The 19922-nt window shown below is 39.7% G+C and overlaps 1 protein-coding gene across 1 annotated transcript in view; it reads right to left on the bottom strand.

The window, feature by feature from the left end:
* Window positions 1-398: 398 nt before the first annotated feature.
* Window positions 399-19922, bottom strand: part of BMP2K (BMP2 inducible kinase) — a 153580-nt gene continuing 134056 nt past the window's right edge. Inside the window, exons 15-16 of the mRNA XM_075284144.1 lie at window positions 6575-6676; window positions 399-1908 (exon numbers count right to left, since the gene is read on the bottom strand). Coding sequence (XP_075140245.1) covers window positions 512-1908; window positions 6575-6676 — 1499 coding nt within the window. The 3' untranslated portion in view covers window positions 399-511. The remainder of the gene's footprint in view (window positions 1909-6574; window positions 6677-19922) is intronic.

Below are 19922 nucleotides of genomic sequence, written 5' to 3'. Positions count from 1 at the left end.
AAGCACCACTATTATCAAAGGGCTGGTCTGGTATTGACATCTTACTTCTAATAATGGACAGCCCCTTTTGTAGATTTTACATGTCATGTACTGAAAAAGCCTAAGGGCAACTCAGCCTTCACAGTCTATTAGGATGTTTCCTCCATTTAGTGATAAACACAAAAACTACTATAAATGAATAGTGTTTTAAAAAAAGAAAAAAATCAGGTTCTGAATATGGTTTTGTATTCTGTATGTCCTGCCAACTAATAATTACACTACATCAGAATTGCAAGTAACAAGGAGGAATGTGTTCTCTTGTGAGACATATATTAAAGCTATCATATTTTTGTCATAGTATTTAAAATAAAAACAACAATAAAAATCTAAATGTTTCCAGACATTGTCTGGGTGTTAAAAATGTGCTAAATATTAAGATAATGCTTTTATGTTACTCAAGACATTTGTATAGTTAGATTTAAAAAAAGAAGTGGCATATAACATTATAAATAAGTCTCATAAAAATTGTCATCTACTGCTTAGAAGGAAAAGGGGCTGCACCAAATGGATCTAAATCCAATGGTTGTGATGGAGACTGCTGGCTTTGTTGTGTTACACTTTGTAACACAAGTTCAGTGAAAGGCACGGCACCAAAGTCATCCATTTTGGCATTATCGCTGCTAAGGTACGCTCCATGCAATGAACTCTGCCTTGGCCTGCTAGCTGCTGCTGGGTGATGATCTGCACGGTTATCTCCAAATCCATGATGTTGAGGTTGCCTCAGATCTTGAGGATGGAAGGGTTTGGCACCAAAAGGGTCCACCATGCTTTCATCCGTTTGTAAAATATTGTTACGATCTTTAACATCATTAAGGGAAATGCTAATGTTTTCCTTTGAGTCGGATATAGTAAGAAATTCATTGCTGCTCTGTGAGTCGCGTCTTGCTCCTTTTTTGTGCCGGCGGACTTTTTCCGGAGTGCGGTAATTAGGTTTGGCTGTCTTTTTTGTGCTTGATGGAGTGCCGTGGTGACGCTTTCCATTGTTGTTTGCTGGCTCCTGTTTTGTGCGTCTCTGGCGAGAGGATATTTTTTGCAGACTGCGTTGTTGCTTTACTTTTTGCTGGGTCTGGTTTCCAGTGATTTCTTCAAATGGCACTAAACCAAAAATGTCCTCCCCACTAGAAATGTTTCCTTCTTGCATTGGAAGAGGCTGAAAGGGTGAGCAACCAAAGACATCCACATTACCTGGTGAAACTGGAGACGTGACCTGGCAATCTTGCATGTCTAATTTTCGACTAAAAGGCGCTTGAGAGAATACATCAAACTCATCCTTCCTTTTTCCATCCATCATGATCGGGGCTGCTTCCTTTATGCATTGTTCTTCTGGAACTTTTTGTGTATTAAGACAATAAAATGGTATAGCCCCAAATGCATCCAGTTGTGGATTAGAGGGCTGTTTCAGGTTTTCTTTCCGAAGTCCTTTAGTGATATTATCCCTATGTTGGCTCTCTATGGCACACACTGGTTTATTTAACTTCACTTTAGAATTCTTATTTTTTGTGCGTTCATAATCTGAATCTGAACTGTGCTTTTCTTCCTCCTCTTCTTCATCTGAATCCATTAACAAAGGCCTCTGTCCAATGATTTCTGGTTCAGTATCATTGTCTTCATGGAAAATGCCTTGGTCCCCCTGTAAAGTTTCTTCATCTTCAGGATCATCATCTTCGCTGCTCTTAGGTGAAGGAGGGTCTGACTCAAAGTCGCTTTCAGAGTCTGCACCCTCTCTAGATGCCCTTTGAGAAGACTTTACCTGGACATTTTGCTGTTGCTTTTGATCTTTGAGGGACACATTTTGTTTTCCATTTGTGGCTGATATCTTGGAAATATCTTCCACACCTGCTAAAATGTCAGGTATCTTTCCAAGTGAACCTATAATAAAATAAAAAAATATTTAGAAAGGATATGACGCACAAATAATATGCAACTATATTTGTAGAAAGCAACGAACACTACTTATTCCAGGTATTTTAGAACAGACTTAAAGAATGTCTTCAATGAGCATTGTAACGGGTAAGGCCTGGTTCACATCTTCATTCAGTATTTTGTTCGGGGAGCCCGCTTTCATAATCAATGACAAAATTTACCACTGACACGAAGTACAACGTGTCACGAAAAAATAATCTCAATCACTTTGATAATTTAAAGCGTCTCAAATTTATTACCACATAAGGAGACACTTGTCAGATTTGAAAAATTAGGCCTTGTTGTTAACTTTTGGGCTGCGTCGGCAAGGGGTGAACTGCTACCATATTCCATTTTCAGTCCATAAAAAATGGTCAGGGTTTCTGAACTGTTCTTGAAGTTTCTCTTCTGATTTTCATAAATAACAGGATTTGCAAATACCACGAGCAGCACTAGCACTAGTACTTTTTAACATCTATGTTTGACAAAGGGCTAAAATAAGAGTATTGTGGGGTGGGTTTTTTTTGTTTTTTTTTTACAAATCATTGTAGTTCAAGTAGCAAATGACATCCTTGATTTCATGTGTGCAACTGAAAAAAATACGATGAAATATAAATGAAAACTAGAGTCAACATCTTCTGACAAGGAAAGGCTCTCACCACCTTCACAAGTTCAAGTCCTTGGCATCTGTTAATTGGCACAGCTACACTGATTCCAGCGCAGTTGGCATTTTTTCTCTAGCCCCCACTGTTTCCCAGTGCAGTTTGCTTTGGTGCCGGATGGGCTATTGTAATGTCAGAAGGGCAGTGTCAGGCAGGGAGGAGGGGGTATGACTCAAAGCTCCAATCAGAGGCAGCCAGTGCTGGCGCTCAGAGTCACACCCCTTGTCTGCTCCTGCCTGACACCGCCCTCCTGACAGTATAAAGCCTAAATAGCATATCAGTAACCACAAATAACAGTGTTAATAACTCAGGAACACTGGGGGTTAGAGGAAAAATTCCAACTATGCCAGAATCAGTGGAGCAGCTATTAACCAATGAGAAGAACTGGAGTTGGTCAATGTGGTGTAAGGTCCTCTTTAAATTTAGCAACTTTTTTCCCATAAATTACTATCGTTCAAGTAGCAAATGTCTTCCGCAAGTTCATATGTACGACTAAAAATCATGATGAAATATAAGTGAAAACAATTCAGACTCAACATCTGCTGCCAACGGAGGGCTTAAATTTCTCCACTTATAATCACGTCTGTAGCCTTTCAAGGACAATTGCTCATCCCTCTAGCTGCAGTCAGGGGAACATCTTTAATCATACAAGATCATCCCAATCTTCAAGGAAATGTTATGTTCTGATGTTCTTTTTCCCAACATCCGATTAAATCTGATTAATGCCTCGCAACCAGTAATTACATGCCTTCTGCTGCATCGTCATCTGGGGGGTGGGTGCAACAAGCTTTAGGTCTTCTCTCAATTGGTAACATACTGATACCATCTTTTCACAGCAATTGGCCACATGTCAGGCTCAAGGATTACTGAGACATTTCACCTAAATCTACACAATTTCTTTGAGGAATGGCAGAGAAGCATCTGCTCAACATTGCTGGAGATTTGTGGCATTGATGCTACCGTTTTCAAGACACACAAAGACTGGAAATTAAAAAATGTCTCTGAGGTTTATATTTTGTAATATAAATCTTTGATGTAGGTCAAGCATAAAATACACAAGATCATTAAGACGACTATGTTTTCAGAGGATTTTGAGCATTACGTGGTGAATTTTTACAATAGCCGACAAAATAAATGGGTTTGCAGAGGTATTTATTATCATGTTGTTTGTCACATGATAATAAATAACTGTTGGCGGAGGGGGTTCAGTATATGGAAAGACATCATTAACTCCGTATTGACTATAATGATGTGTTCTTCCTACAAGTTTTATACTAAAGCTCAGATTTTTTTTTCCTCTTATTTCGCATATTATATTTTTTTAAAAGTACAAAACATTAAAGAAATCACAACAAAAAGAAAACAGGAAAATTAAAACTGCAGATTTCTATAATATTAAAAATATTAAAAATAAAAGAAGTAATAGTAATATGGAGGTTAAAGAGACAATATAAATGCAGTGTAGACACAGGCAATAACCTGTTATTGCCCCAAACTAGGTTAAACAAGACTGTTTTAAGGATCCACATGCAACAGAGTTCAGCGAGAATCAAAGGTGGGATGCAGCTGGTTCTGCAAAAGACTTCCTGATCTACCACTTTCCATAAGAGGTATATGCCTGTACTTACCTGTTTGCTCCCCAATCTCTCCCACTCCTTCCTGAGAGACAGAGTAGGACCAAAGGGTAGACAGGTAAGTTATGAGCCTACACTTCCATATGATCTATACAGTGTCCCCTTTGCTGGTCTAGTGATGGGGCCATTATATTGTGTGGGGGCACTCATTTGGGCCATTTGGAATGTATGTGTGCAGTAATGGGACCAATACTTTTTTTGGAGGGGCATTAAAGTGAGTAGGACATTAGGGAGGAATATTATTATTATTATTAGGGGCCACTGCATGGGGGGACCAGTGAGACTGAACAGACACTGGTGGTGGACAATGGAGCGCAGGAGACCTGCAGATGCATGGTCTTTGTACAGCTGATCTGCCGCAGTCCTGGCCAGTGGCTTAACTACAGTTTTGTGGGCCTCGATACAAACTAAGCGGGGTGCCCTACCCCCATCCTTACAGCATATTCTTTATAGTGACATTTAGTGCTGCAATGGTATCTCAGATACTTGAAAGCAATACATCTATAGTACCTATAACTGTGGTTATCAAGAATATGTTGCGTGAGCAGCACAGTGCCCAGCATTGTCCTAATAGTCTAAGAGATCATATTATACTGTGTGAAGCCGTGACCCCTTCCCACTATTTGCATTGCACAGTATCTGTTTTATAATGTCATTAAGGATGGGTTCACACTAGTGCTCGGTTTCAGTCCTCAAGTGGACCCAGTGGACAGAAACCATATCTGCTTAAAAAACCTACGGAAACCCGCGGACCCCATAAACTATAATCCCATGCCCACTTTGCGTTTAAAACCGCAGTGCAAACACACTGCAATTTCCAAAATCGGCATGGTTTTGGTAATCGCAGCATGTCAATTATATCTACGGAAACACCGGCGGCTTTCCCATAGTTATAATTGTAACAGAAAGTTCGCGGAGGAAAACTCCACAAACTTTCTGTTTAAAGCGCTGCGGAAAGAACCGTGATTTTTCCCGCAGCGCTTTAGTGCTGCTGATCGTCCGGTGGGGCTTTAGCCCTAAATGGTTTTTATGGTGTTTTTTCAGTGGATTATACTATCTGTCATTTTCTGGCTTTGTCACGTCCTAATAGAATTTTACATGGGCATCTCTGGGGGGTCTTTATTAGGCCCCTGGTTGCCGAGTAAAAGTATTGGACGAAGTCCTACAGGAGGGAGCTGTCTCCCTCCAAAACCCCTTAGATGACATGGTCACTATTGACCATGGCATCTAGGGGGTTGAACATTGGGAATTGGCGGTTCGGCGATCCTGGGCATTATGAAGAGGCATTATTTTGCTGCAACTGATCTAGAAAGTGAGCTATGGTGGAATAATGGCTGTTATTAAACAACACAAACTTTGCATAAATTAATAACATACGTGATAAACTTTTTAATATAATTGATCAGACAGAAATGCGTCTTTCTGCTCTTATCAGTCCATTTTCCTGTTCCCCCATTCACTCTGAAAATACCTGCTTTATCTGTCTTGAGACAGACTGCAAGCCACATGACTCAAATTGTACATGTCTAGTGCTTCCTATCACAACCAATGCACATAATTCATAAGAGTACTGGTCAGCACTTTTTTTCATATATCCTACATGCTCCTGAAGATTTTGATGAGAACGTGAGAGTGGGCCAGTTATGGAGCAAAATCTCTGTGTGTATTGTATGGCAACTAGTCTCCACCCATCAGCTCAGGGAAAACTACAAACTCAAAATATAGCATGCAGAGACGTCACATATCTGGCCTTTAAATACGGCAGGCACTTTGAAGTTGGTATTAACCTTTCTAGACGGGCAACCAAACATTACAAAAAAAAAAAATGATGCCCAGTCCTCACCATGCCGGTATCCATGACTATGATGCCCTTATTCTTAAAGGGGAATGAGTATACAGACATGCACTAGCTTTCTTTATTCATTTCAATGGGACTGCCAGGTAAAGACAAAGTTCCGAGGTCCTACTGAAATGAACAGAGCGGAGGCGCCATTGTCTGTCCACTGCTCCATTCAGAAAGGTGAACAAAGCACCGCCATTCTAACGATTTATAAGGGTCATAAAGGTCAGACCTTCATCAATATGCAAGTTATCCCATCCTGTGGATAAGGTATAACTTGTTGATACGGGAAGACTCCTTCAGGACTCAAAGATTCATAGCTACCTAGTTTGCCCAAACATATTCCATTATAGATGTCAACAGTTGGAAAACAACAGGGATATCTTAAATTTCAGCTTGAGGTAAGAGCAATGAAGCCAATGTATTATATTACTTATGAATGAGCTCATAATATTTGTTCTAAGCATTCAGCCATTGTAGAAAACAGATGCACTTGCCTGAAGCAGTAATAAATGGAACAGAACCAAATGTATCTTCAGATTGTTTGCTTTGTGAAGCAGGAATTGTGACTGAGGATGGCCTGCACTCCTCAAGTTTATCTGCAAAGGAAAATGAAACATACAACAAAAAATAAAATAAAAGTGGAGGAATGCATGCAAGTCTGGAGAACATAAACCTAAACAAAAAAAAAAAAACTCCAAAGTTAGGGTTTCAAGTACAGAAAAGCCGTCAAAATGATACTACATCAAGAAGGAATTATGGTCAAGTAATCATTCCATGCTTATATTATACAAGGGTATCTGATGCTGAAGGCAAATGAAGGAAAGGGCACGTTTTTTCCACTTTGCTCACCAATGTGAGATTTGAGTCCATGTTGCATGTTTTTTTGCTGCTATGGAAAGTTTGCTGCTTTCTCTCTGGACTCTGTCAGCACCATCTATGTACCTGCACCCTGGGATGTATACCTGTGAACATGTACCTGCCTCCTGATGCCTGAATATGATCCTACTCCTGTACCTTGTGGCTTTACCCAGAGTACAAAATATAGGTTTACTGAGACATTCGCATGAACAAGACCTGCAGCAGGCTGCATTTAACTAACAGTCCAAATTATATACATGTAGGTTGTCAGTGGGTCATGCAGGTAACAGCCAACAATTAAAGGGATCATCCAGGGTCAGTTAAAATGGTCTACTTTTTTTTTTACTCAGAAACCATAAAATTATTGTCCATGGGCTGTGCTGTGTATTTTGGGTCTGAATTCTTAGCCTGGGTTCACATCTAGCTGGAGCTTCCATAGGAGAATATTTTGCAGAAAATGCTGAGAATCATTCGTTTTGAAACAGCAGACACTCGGTGGACCCCATTATAGTCAATGGGGTCTGCCAGTCTGAAGGTGTAATCTCTGTTGTAGCGGTCTGTCTGTCACTTCGGTTCTTCGGGCATGGAGCTACTGTAAACCTAGTGGTTAATTTATACTTTACCTTTTAAAGAGGCTCTGTAACCTTAACAGTTGCATTTCAAATTATATAAGAATTCTGGACAATTTCCCTTATATCTCTATAAAATTCCTTGAAAATATATCAATAAATTACCAACTGGGTGTTACCATCTCTTCATCAAAGGAGTGAGTCACTACAGTTAGCACAGACTGGACATTGTGCATGGACACCCCTAACTCATAGCGTCCAAGTACTCATAATTCTGGTAGGAATAACAGAGGTACAGCACAATACAGAATTACAAGAAAACAATGCTTCCCTATTAGATTATGGGAAATACAGTTATTCAGTAAAGCAGACATGTCATGTTCTCTAGAAAAGGAACACAAATTTGTTTCACTTATGCTGCATTTACTGTGGCAGTGTAAGGCTCCGTTCCCACGGAGTAACGCGCCGCTCATTCTGACACATAAACACGTGTCAAGGTGAGGCGCTTCAAAACAGATCCCATTGACTTCAATGGGTGCCGGCTTACGCGCGCTACCCATTGAATGCAATGGGAGGCTTTTTTTTTTTTTTTTTTTTTACCTATTGCTTTCAATGTGATACGCGCGTATCATACTGAAAGCAATAGGTAAAAAAAAAAAAAAAAAAGCCTCCCATTGAGTTCAATGGGTAGTGCGCTTAAGACCAAACCCATTGAAGTCAATGGGATTCTGTTTTACTGCGCTCACTCTGACTCGTGTTTACGTGTCAGAATGAGCAGGTGTGTTACTCCGTGGGAACAGAGCCTAAGGATGTAACATGCAGTTCAGTGGACTTTTCCTTATATGCTACAGTGATTGGCAAATGTCTTCCACTGTACAGTATAGGAAGAAAATTGTCAATCATAACAGAAGTACAGCTCATAAATAAGTTGCCTGTCTTTACATTATACTGCTCTCAGGATATAGCACTATCAGTACAGAGACACAGACAGAAAATGGGAAGGGATCTGATGACATAATGGGCTCAGAAAATTCTATGGTTAAGGAAAACCATATGTAGAAAATCATAAGCAACAAATGACTGTATACTGTACATAGGAAAAAAAGATTTAATCATAAATATAGATGAACATAGTTTAGGCAACAAAAACGTGCTCATTTTTGTAAATTATTAATATTTCTGTTCAAGCCATATAAAAGAAGAAATATCTATCTATCCTGCATAGATAACTTTAAAAAAAATAAATAAAAATTGCTGTGTCACTAAAGTATGAAAAATCAATTTGGGGCTGGAAAACCCCTTTATCCTCTTCAGCTGTTTTTCATTTGTACTTTGTAATGGTTCCATTTAATATTCTGTACAATGTACTGAGAAGCTGGAAAAAAAAATCCAAAAGGAGTGGAATTGGTGAAAAACTGCATTTGTGCAACATTCCTGCTAGCTTTGTTTTATGGTGTTCACTGTACAGTGCAAATTCTATTGGTGGGTAGGATTCCTCAGATACCAAATCTTTATCTCTCTCTCTCTCTCTCTCTCTCTCTCTCTCTCTCTCTCTCTCTCTCTCTCTCTCTCTCTCTCTATATATATATATATATATACAGTATATATTTAACCTCTTAAAAAGTGCAAAACTTTTCAAAAAATGAAAATTCTTGGAGTTGCTATATTCTGATACCTGTAATTTTAAAAAAATATTTTCGTGTACTGAGAATGCATAAGGCTTTTTTTTTTCTTTTTTTGCGAATGCCTAGTTTACTTTTTAGTTATACCACTTTGGGGAATCTCTGATGTTTCGCTTGCTCTTTATTGAAATTTTTATGGGAGGTGAAACAGAAAAAAAATGGCGGTTTGCCTCTTGATTTTTTTACCTTTATTTAAAATCTAGGAAAAGGGAGGGTGATGTGAATTTTCTATCTATCTATCTATCTATCTATCTATCTATCTATCTATCTATCTATCTATCTATCTATCATTAGCCCCCCTATGGTGCTTGAATCTGCAATCTTTTGATTCCAAGTTCAAAAAACTGCATTACAGTTGTAGACAAGCTTCAATAGTTATGTTCCTATGACAGGCCTGGCAGCCTTCATAAGGCTTTCAGCTGCCATAGTAACAGCATGGCTTCTGTGATCTTGCCATGTGAGAGCCATCTTGCAATGCAAATGTATGGCTGGTCCCCCCCGGGGGGACGTATTTTCACATGTCTACAACTAATAGCAATGCCCCGATCAGAGTTCACTATGATCACAGGCTTTAGCTCCCTCACTCTGAGGTAGTATTACAGCAGAGACCTGATGGCTATGGCAGCCGTTCTGCTGAATCATTTTTAAAGACCCGACATCTGTGGATGTCAGGAAGGGGTTAAGTGCATAAAATCTATATTTTATACCTTGTAATACTAAATCATCAATAAGACTTTAATTATTGGTATTAGATTTATTAGCTACTAGCGAATCCCATCCCACGGGGCAGTAAAATACGGCAATTTCCCTATAGATATAACTGAAGCAGAAATTCTGTAGAAGAAACCTCTGTGAAAAGCGCTGCAGGAAAAACCACGATGTGTTGCTGCCACGGTTTTTCTTGTAGCACTTTTTTTCTGCTGCGGGACGCTACGTAGGGCCTTACCCTAAGGTGGTTTTCTCAGAACAAACAAAAGTGGAATTCATTCAAAGACCAGAACAAAACGAAGTATCACTAGAAAGTTGTAATGGCACTTTTTCTCAGATTGGTTCCACTAATGTAGCTGACAAGAGGTAAAGTGGTGTGAACATGACAAACCTAAGCTTAGCGGACCTATCAATGCCCTACTCTACTCCCAAAGGTTAGCATAGTGGATCTGTTCGATCAAAAAAGCAACAGCAACACTTTAGGTCACCAATAAACATAGTTTTAAAGCATCCAGTTTTACCCTTGGTATTTTTTTTGTGATACCGGAGGCCCACTTTCTCAAGTTGCTTGGCATATACCCCTCCATTTTTAGTCAGTATAATTTATAAAGTAAATTGACTAAAAAAATGTAATAAAAAGGCTCAACACTCAACAAACAACAAAGGAAACATTTACATAAAAAATCCTTTTAATTTTCAGTAAAAATACAAGACAGTCACAAGTATTCTGCTTGCTATAACATATTATATTGCATTGTACTGTGCATGTCACTTAAAGCTATGGCTGATCTCATCTTTGCTGAGTGCTAACATACTCCAATACGACATTCAGTATTACAACTTTACAGCTAACAAGGCTGAGGTTACGTTTTGATATTTAGAATTTTTTTCCATTAAACCCAGTTTTTAAAATATATGCTGAAATGGAGGGGGGCAGAATTTGTCACCTTGGAAATACGCCCAGTCAACAGCTTCCTTAAAACCCTGTCTACCAGATCTAGAACTGTAAACCAAATGGAATTCTACAGACCTCTTTGGTTAATGAAACAACTTGTACTCCAGCCGCACTTTCCCAGTTTACCAAGGTCTGAACTGTTTCAGTGACCTATTCCTATAGTGTGCGTATATATATATATATATATATATATATATATATATATATATATATATACACACTCACTCACAGTACAGACCAAAAGTTTGGACACACCCTCTCATTCAAAGAGTTTTCTGTATTTATATCACTATGAAAATTGTAGATTCACACTGAAGGCATCAAAACTATGAATTAACACATGTGGAATTATATACTTAACCAAAAAGTGTGAACAACTGAAAATATGTCTTATATTCTAGGTTCCTCAAAGTAGCCACCTTTTGCTTTGATTCCTGCTTTGCACACTCTTGGCATTCTCTTGATGAGCTTCAAGAGGTAGTCACCTGAAATGGTCTTCCAACAGTCTTGAAGGAGTTCCCAGAGATGCCTAGCACTTGTTGGCCCTTTTGCCTTCACTCTGCGGTCCAGCTCACCCCAAACCATCAGTCATCTGGCGTAGCACCCCATAACTCTCCTTCTTGGTCAAATAGCCCTTACACAGCCTGGAGGTGTGTTTGGGGTCATTGTCCTGATGACAAATCTGGACTCATGAGACCTAACCACAGATTTCCACTGGTCTAATGTCCATTCCTTGTATTTTTTAGCCCAAACAAGTCTCTTCTGCTTGTTTCCTGTCCTTAGCAGTGATTTCTAGCAGCTATTTTACCATGAAGGCCTGCTGCATAAAGTTTCCTCTTAACAGTTGTTGTAGAGATGTGTCTGCTGCTAGAACTCTGTGTGGCATTGACCTGGTCTCTAATCTGAGCTGCTGTTAACCTGTGATTTCTGAGGCTGGTGACTCGGATGAACTTATCTTCCGCAGCAGAGGTGACTCTTGGTCTTCTTTGCCTGGAACGGTCCTCATGTGAGTCAGTTTCTTTGTAGCACTTGATGGTTTTTGCAACTGCACTTGGGGACACTTTCAAAGTTTCCCAATTTTTCAGACTGACTGACCTTTATTTCTTAAAGTAATGATGGCCACTCATTTTTCTTTACTTAGAATTTGTATTATGGCAAGAAAAAAGCAGCTAACAGTCTATTCAGTAGGACTATAAGCTGTGTATCCACCTGACTTCTGCACAACACAACTGATGGTCCCAACCCCATTTATAAGGTAAGAAATCCCACTTATTAAATCTGACAGGGCACACCTGTGAAGTGAAAACCATTTCTGGTGACTACCTCTTGAAGCTCATCAAGAGAATGCCAAGAGTGTGCAAAGCAGGAATCAAAGCAAAAGGTGGCTACTTGGAAGAACCTACAATACAAGACATATTTTCAGTTGTTTCACACTTTTTTGTTAAGTATATAATTCCACATGTGTTACTTCATAGTTTTGATGCCTTCAGTGTAAATATACAATTTTCATAGTCATGAAAATACAGAAAACTCTTTGAATGAGAAGATGTGTCCTTATAAAAGCATACAGCGGACAAAACAAAGAATAAGGGTAAAACACTTGTGAGATGCCTGCCTAGAGCACATTATTTGTCCTACTAGCTAAATTTGCAGCAGATTGTGTTTGCAGCCAACTAATGAGGATAACAGTTAAAGGGAATGATAGGAAAAAATTGGTTCATCTATCAATCTCAAAACCCCCACCGACAAGGAATGAGCATCTCTCACATTGAAGCTGCCCTCATTTAGAGTCAAATCTACAAACCCTCTCCTATAGTTATAGCAAAAATGGGATAGCGTCTCCAAAGGACCTAGATGCTAAAACTTATTTGGGCCTCTCCCTATAGATAAATGTAGGATAGCCCTCATTAGCATCCCATTCAGATACTGATGCTGCTTATCGCTATAGAGATTCAACCCACTCAGATGTCGCGGCAGATATCATAACACAACACGCTGTCAAAAGAGGGTTTCATGAGATGCATTCAACCCTAACAGCAGATTCCCCCATCCTGCGCTATTAGATTAGTTGATTCTAGGTCATATTGCAGGCTCTCTCATCATACTGCTATTCTCCTACTCTACGCGTTTCCCCAGCTTAATACCGCTGGTTCTTCAGGGGAAATGAAGTAAAACAAAAAAAAGCAGCAGCCTCATCGGCTGTCATATGGCAATGGCCATAATGGAACTGCCATTGCATCTCTCTAAGTAAGAGACCTAATAAATTTATGAAATGTGAATTACACAAATGTATTACAAACAATGCAAGGTAGAAGTATATGTAAATGTATTCTGTATGTAGTGCCAAGGTGAGCAGACAGTTTGAGTATCATACTCCTGCTTACCTGTTATTTAAATTGCTTGCATTGGAAAAAAAAATGACTTTTTATACTCAATGCAAAATGTTTTTCTCATTGTATTCATTGGAGGGGTCAGCACCATGGTTATAGACCTGGCCACTAGGAGGCCGAAACTAGGAATAACATAAGATGTCGGCTCTGCCTCTAGGCTATACCCTCTCCACAGACACTGTGCTAACCAGTATGTACTGCAGCAGCAGGAGAGAGACCCAAAGAAACAAAAAAGAACATGGAACCAATATCACCAACATGTCCTGAACCTGAAAACGACAGAAACAACAAGAACCTAGAAATCCCAATGAACACAACAAGAAAGGGCTTTTACGATGAGTACAAAAAACTATTTTTCTTGCTCATTTCATTGGCAGACACAGCACCATGGAATATCCTAAAGTAGTCACAGAGGGTGGGAAGTACACGGCCAAGCGAGCAACCTAGCGCACAACCACTTACAGAACAGCATGGTACTGGCAACGGCAGAAGCCACAGAATTTATGTGATAAAATTTGGTGAAAGTGTGGACAGGGGCCCAGGTGGCAGCCTTGCAGACCTGGGCGGCGGAAGCCTGATGCTGAACAGCCCAAGAGGCTCTGACAGATCGTGGAATAAGCATTCTCACAGAGGCAGCGGAATATTCTTGAGCCGATAGGCCTCCCTGATCGCAGACTGAATCCATCTGGAAATGGAAGTCTTGGTAGCAGCCAAGCCCTCAGGGAAAACAAACAAGGCGTCTGAAAGACGGAAGGGGTCAGTGGGAAACAAATAGACCCAGGCAGTGAAGGGAATGCTTGTGTGGGGTGCTTGGGGTGCCGAAGAAAAGACGATAAGATGAGGAGAGCAACAGCGCCTAAAAAGGTGCTGTTAAAAGACAGGAAGAAAAAGAAAAGGTTTTCTAAGCTGAACCAAGGTCTTCCCCTGGAGTTTCCCACTTTCAGGGGTTACTAAGAGCAAAGGAGATCTTCCTAGCACTGCCCCATGGCCAATAGGAAGGCCTAGGAGGAATCTAGAGGCACAGGAAGAGGGCAGCCTACCTGTGGCCTTGTCTCACCATCAAGACTGGGGACTAAAGTAGAAGCCACAGCCAGCGGTGGCACACCCCCTAACAAAGGTGTCAGGGGCCAGGAAAAGGCCATGACTTATTCACCTTATCCGCTATATTCATGTACTGCAGGCAGGGCAGTTGCTGATTTCAGCACCTTGCTGGAGGCCCATTGTCTCTCTCCCCCCACTTACTTACCAAATGTCTGTGTGTAGACTCACAGCTCCCTCCGCATGGAGTCTTGCACTACAGGAGATGATCGATCGTAATGGGCTGCTGCAGCCTAGTATAAGCAATTCTTGACTCGGCTCAAGGTATGTGCTGTGTTTTCTCTGTGTATGTGTGTGTACATGTTCTGTGTGTGTCTGTGTGCATACACATGTTCTTTTGTGTCTCTGTGTGTGTATACACATGTTCTGTCTTGTGTGTGTATGTATAGTAATATAGATTCCCTATGGTATCCAAACCAGAATTTCATATATATTTGCTTTGCTATGCTGTTAGTATTTACTGCAGTTTTGCATTACTTTTGTCAGGATGATCATCATTACATTGCCTAAGATTCCTGCTATATATGTAAATCATTAAGGCCAGATAAAAACTGTAATTTTAAAATGAATTGAAAACTCCTCAGCTAGATTCACATCTGCTCCAGCCTCTACATCATTTAGGTCCAGCAGGGGAGCCAAATACCGTACTTACTGATCCCCGTGTATTCCATATCATGTCCCTGTTATTGAATTCATGGAAGTCCTGACTCTGTTCAGTGGTAGCGATGTGAGACATAGGGCCCCCTGGAAGGCTGAAGGGGAAGCGGTAAGTAAGCAGCTAATGGCCTATTAAAAAAAAAAAAAAAAGGAGCAGCAGAGGCCCACCTGGCCCCCTATGGTCATGGGCCCCATAGCATCTGCTATGGCAGTATTTCCACCACTTGGGTATGCCTTATAAACTTGCCCAGGGCCCCGCTTTGGTGGACCTCACACATGATAGTGGGGTCACTGGCATTCTGGCCACTGATGAGGCAAGTGGGCCTTGGGTGACAGGTGAGATTTCAACATTTAGGACATACTGTAGATTTTGCATCAAATATCAGTTTCTCTTAATATTGCAATACCCAAAGTTGGTAAAGCACACAAACTAAAACTGCTCTGACTGCCGGTCTTTTCATTTAGCTCACCGTGTCCCTTCTTGCTATTAATTTGTAAATAGTCTGGAATAGGCATTTCACCTTTGGCTCCTAGTCACATTGTCCTCCATAAGACTGCAAACAGAACCTGCTGGCCTCTTAGCACCTGATTTTACATGTTCCAGTAGTCTGTTAGTTTAGTGCTTGCATAGTCCAACCTGCTCATATAGGGACACTTCATTTTCACAAAATAAATTGGATAATATATCTTATGTATAAAAAAAAAAATCAGAGTATACTAAATTATATATTTTACAAGTGTGTCTATCAAAACTGAGAATAAACACTAGATAAGTAATGCAATTATTTTTTGTATATAGATCGATGCATATTTGATGGTAATTCTACACCTTAGAATGCCTAAATATATTTAGTCCGATTTTATAAATATAGTAAAGTGATCAGATAAAGTATAATACAAATTGTTATTTACATTCAGTTCTATGATCAGCACTCTGCAAATATCAGATGGAAATGTGATAAGATGTAGTTTGCTGCCATCCTGTGGCTACATTAGCAAACAGCAGATCACCTAGTCCTATGCAATGCACTTTTTGTCTTACAATTAAGCTAAGACCATTACTTCTCTAGCAATGGGTGATGATTTCTTATTACTACATTTGACTTATAGAATTACATTTGATTTAATGATTAACATCACAATATTGCATGTTTATTCTGCATTTTAATTATTTATTTATGTCCACAGATGATGTGATTAAAATGAGCTGGAAATACATATAGATTATATATCATTTATATAGTGTAGATCATTTTAGATTCTTCATATTTTGTTATAGCTCAGTACAGTGTCAGTAGCTTTGTTCATAATTATTATGACGTGTGGAAATCCAACCAATAGGCCTCCCATTGATACAGACACCAAAGAGACCCAACCATGCTTTATGGGAAAAGGAATACCAAGAAAACCCTTCTGAAAACATTAAAGGGGCTTTATTATTGGGAAAAGTTATTTTTAACTAATCACATCTTTGCATAGCCTTTAGAAAGTCTATTCCACACTTTCCTTTAGTATGTAGATTGCCTCAGTGGTTTCTGAATAAGTCCATTTTTATTCATATGCTAATTAGACTGGTACACAATGCATTGTGCACCTCTTTGCTATTGTTTCCTATGCACAGGCTGATGACTCAACTTCCTGTTTGCTTCACACACATAGGAGATAAGAGAGATGAGTGCTACTGGGAACTTCCTGTGCTGGCTGGAAGCCCATTAGCATATGAATATAAACAGACTTATTCAGAAACCACTGAGGCAATCTACATACTAAAGGTAAGTGTAGAATAGCATTTCTAAAGGTTATGCAAGGATGTGATTAGCTAAAAATGACTTTTCCCAGTGATAGAGCCCCTTTAAAGGGATTATGCCACTAATAATCTCTGACCACAGGTGACAGATCTGCTGGGAAGAGCAGTGCCCAGGAGAATGGAGACCTGAAAGATTCCTGAAGGCTGCATATAAAAATAGCAGTAATGTGTGTAAGTGAATGGAGTGCTGGTCCTATATGTACACAAACACTCCATTCAGATGGAACAGTCAGGGAAGTTGAGGAGCTTCCATTCTCCTAAGTGGCACACACCCTTTAAAAGGGAGCCTAGCACTTGAACGCAGAACATCACCCCAACCCTACAGCCCTTGTGAAACAGTGCCTCAATTGCTGTGATATCGTCGTTTTTAGTCAATATGTAAAAGTGCTTTTTGGCGCAATGATGGTGTTACCACTTACTAATTCTGGAGCATTGCCCCCATTGCTCCAAACAGATCATTTGCATATTGACAAAAAATAGTGATAGCAGTGAAGGTACCAACTCACAAGGGGAAAACACTATTTAATTCAGGTTATTTAAGTCAATATGCTGGTGAGACTCCAGTTAATAGAAGTATAAATCCCTATACAGTCCTATGAAAAAGTTTGGGCACCCCTATTAATCTTAATCATTTTTAGTTCTAAATATTTTGGTGTTTGCAGCAGCCATTGCAGTTTGATATATCTAATAACTGATGGACACAGTAATATTTCAGGATTGAAATGAGGTTTATTGTACTAGCAGAAAATGTGCAATATGCATTAAACCAAAATTTGACTGGTGCAAAAGTATGGGCACCTCAACAGAAAAGTGACATTAATATTTAGTAGATCCTCCTTTTGCCTCTAGTCGCTTCCTGTAGCTTTTAATCAGTTCCTGGATCCTGGATGAAGGTATTTTGGACCATTCCTCTTTACAAAACAATTCAAGTTCAGTTAAGTTTGATGGTCGCCGAGCATGGACAGCCCGCTCTCAAATGATCTGAAAACAAAGATTGTTCAACATAGTTGTTCAGGGGAAGGATACAAAAAGTTGTCTCAGAGATTTAACCTGTCAGTTTCCACTGTGAGGAACATAGTAAGGAAATGGAAGACCACAGGGACAGTTCTTGTTAAGCCCAGAAGTGGCAGGCCAAGAAAAATATCAGAAAGGCAGAGAAGAAGAATGGTGAGAACAGTCAAGGACAATCCACAGACCACCTCCAAAGAGCTGCAGCATCATCTTGCTGCAGATGGTGTCACTGTGCATCGGTCAACAATACAGCGCACTTTGCACAAGGAGAAGCTGTATGGGAGAGTGATGAGAAAGAAGCCGTTTCTGCAAGCATGCCACATTTTGAAAGAAGGTCCTGTGGACTGATGAAACAAAGATTGAGTTGTTTTGTCATACAAAAAGGCGTTATGCATGGCGTCCAAAAAAAACAGCATTCCAAGAAAAACACTTGCTACCCACTGTAAAATTTGGTGGAGGTTCCATCATGCTTTGGGGCTGTGTGGCCAATGCCGGCACCGGGAATCTTGTTAAAGTTGAGGGTCGCATGGATTCCACTCAGTATCAGCAGATTCTTGAGAATAATGTTCAAGAATCAGTGACGAAGTTGAAGTTACGCCGGGGATGAATATTTCAGCAAGACAATGATCCAAAACACCGCTCCAAATCCTCAGGCATTCATGCAGAGGAACAATTACAATGTTCTGGAATGGCCATCCCAGTCCCCAGACCTGAATATCATTGAACATCTGTGGGATGATTTGATGCGGGCTGTCCATGCTCGGCGACCATCAAACTTAACTGAACTTGAATTGTTTTGTAAAGAGGAATGGTCCAAAATACCTTCATCCAGGATCCAGGAACTGATTAAAAGCTCCAGGAAGAGACTAGAGGCTGTTATCTTTGCAAAGGGAGGATCTACTAAATATTAATGTCACTTTTCTGTTGAGGTGCCCATACTTTTGCACCGGTCAAATTTTGGTTTAATGCATATTGCACATTTTCTGTTAGTACAATAAACCTCATTTCAATCCTGAAATATTACTGTGTCCATCAGTTATTAGATATATCAAACTGAAATGGCTGTTGCAAACACCAAAATATTTAGAACTAAAAATGATTAAGATTAATAGGGGTGCCCAAACTTTTTCATAGGGCTGTACCAATGACAGCTGCAGAAAGAAGTACAACACTTTATGGAATGGCTGTATAAAGGGTAGAGAAATTAAGAATTCTGATAATATGTAGATTAAAATCTAATTATAGGTATATATTTGTGCTAGGAACCTCCTATACAATATAATAATAAACTTTATCATTTCATTATTATATAATAACCATAATCTATAATAACCAATAACCATCCTTGATCGACATGGATAATAGATATCACTATTACTTATATATTAAAAAATAACTGCATATTGCTAATATATACCATCATATAATATTTGGTGAGAATCAGACTTCTGTAACACTTATCAATTGTAAGAATTAAGTGGTGTAACACTGTATCTTTACTAACCCTGCTCAGGTTCCCTGGCTACTCACCATGCAGAGAGCAGACACATGGCCCCATTCAAGCAGATGGGGCTCACTATATTTTCTAGCACAGCCAAGTGACTGGGAATACCGCTGTGCTAAGAAAACGTAGAAGGTTGGCAAAATAAAAATTACTAAAAAAATAAAATAACAAACAATGGAGGGATGTTATCATCTCTCCTTTCTGCACCTTATACCCCCTTTAAAGGGGCTCTGTCATTGGGAAAAGTCATTTTTAACTAAGCTCATACTTGCATAGCCATTAGAAAGGCTAGTCCACACCTACCTTTTGTATGTTAGTCGATTTAGTAGTTTTTGAATGAGCCCGTTTTTATTCATATGCTAATTAGCCTTCTCCATGCACCCGGAAGTCTCAGCGAGCACACTCTCTGCTTATGACTGTGTGAGAGCAGGGAGAGGAGTCACTATCAGCAGCAGCCTGTGCTGTACACACAGTACACAATGCTCACTGGAGTCTAATTAGCATGTAAATAAAAACAGACTCATTCAAAAACTATTGAGGCAATTAACATACAAAAGGTAGGTGTGGAATAACCTTTCTAAAGGCTACGTAAGTATGTACTTA

This window comes from Leptodactylus fuscus, chromosome 1 (genome assembly GCF_031893055.1).
Source record: "Leptodactylus fuscus isolate aLepFus1 chromosome 1, aLepFus1.hap2, whole genome shotgun sequence".
NCBI lineage: Eukaryota > Metazoa > Chordata > Amphibia > Anura > Leptodactylidae > Leptodactylus > Leptodactylus fuscus.
The sequence above is the reverse complement of the archived record's forward strand: the minus strand, read 5'-3'. Positions and strand labels throughout refer to the sequence as shown.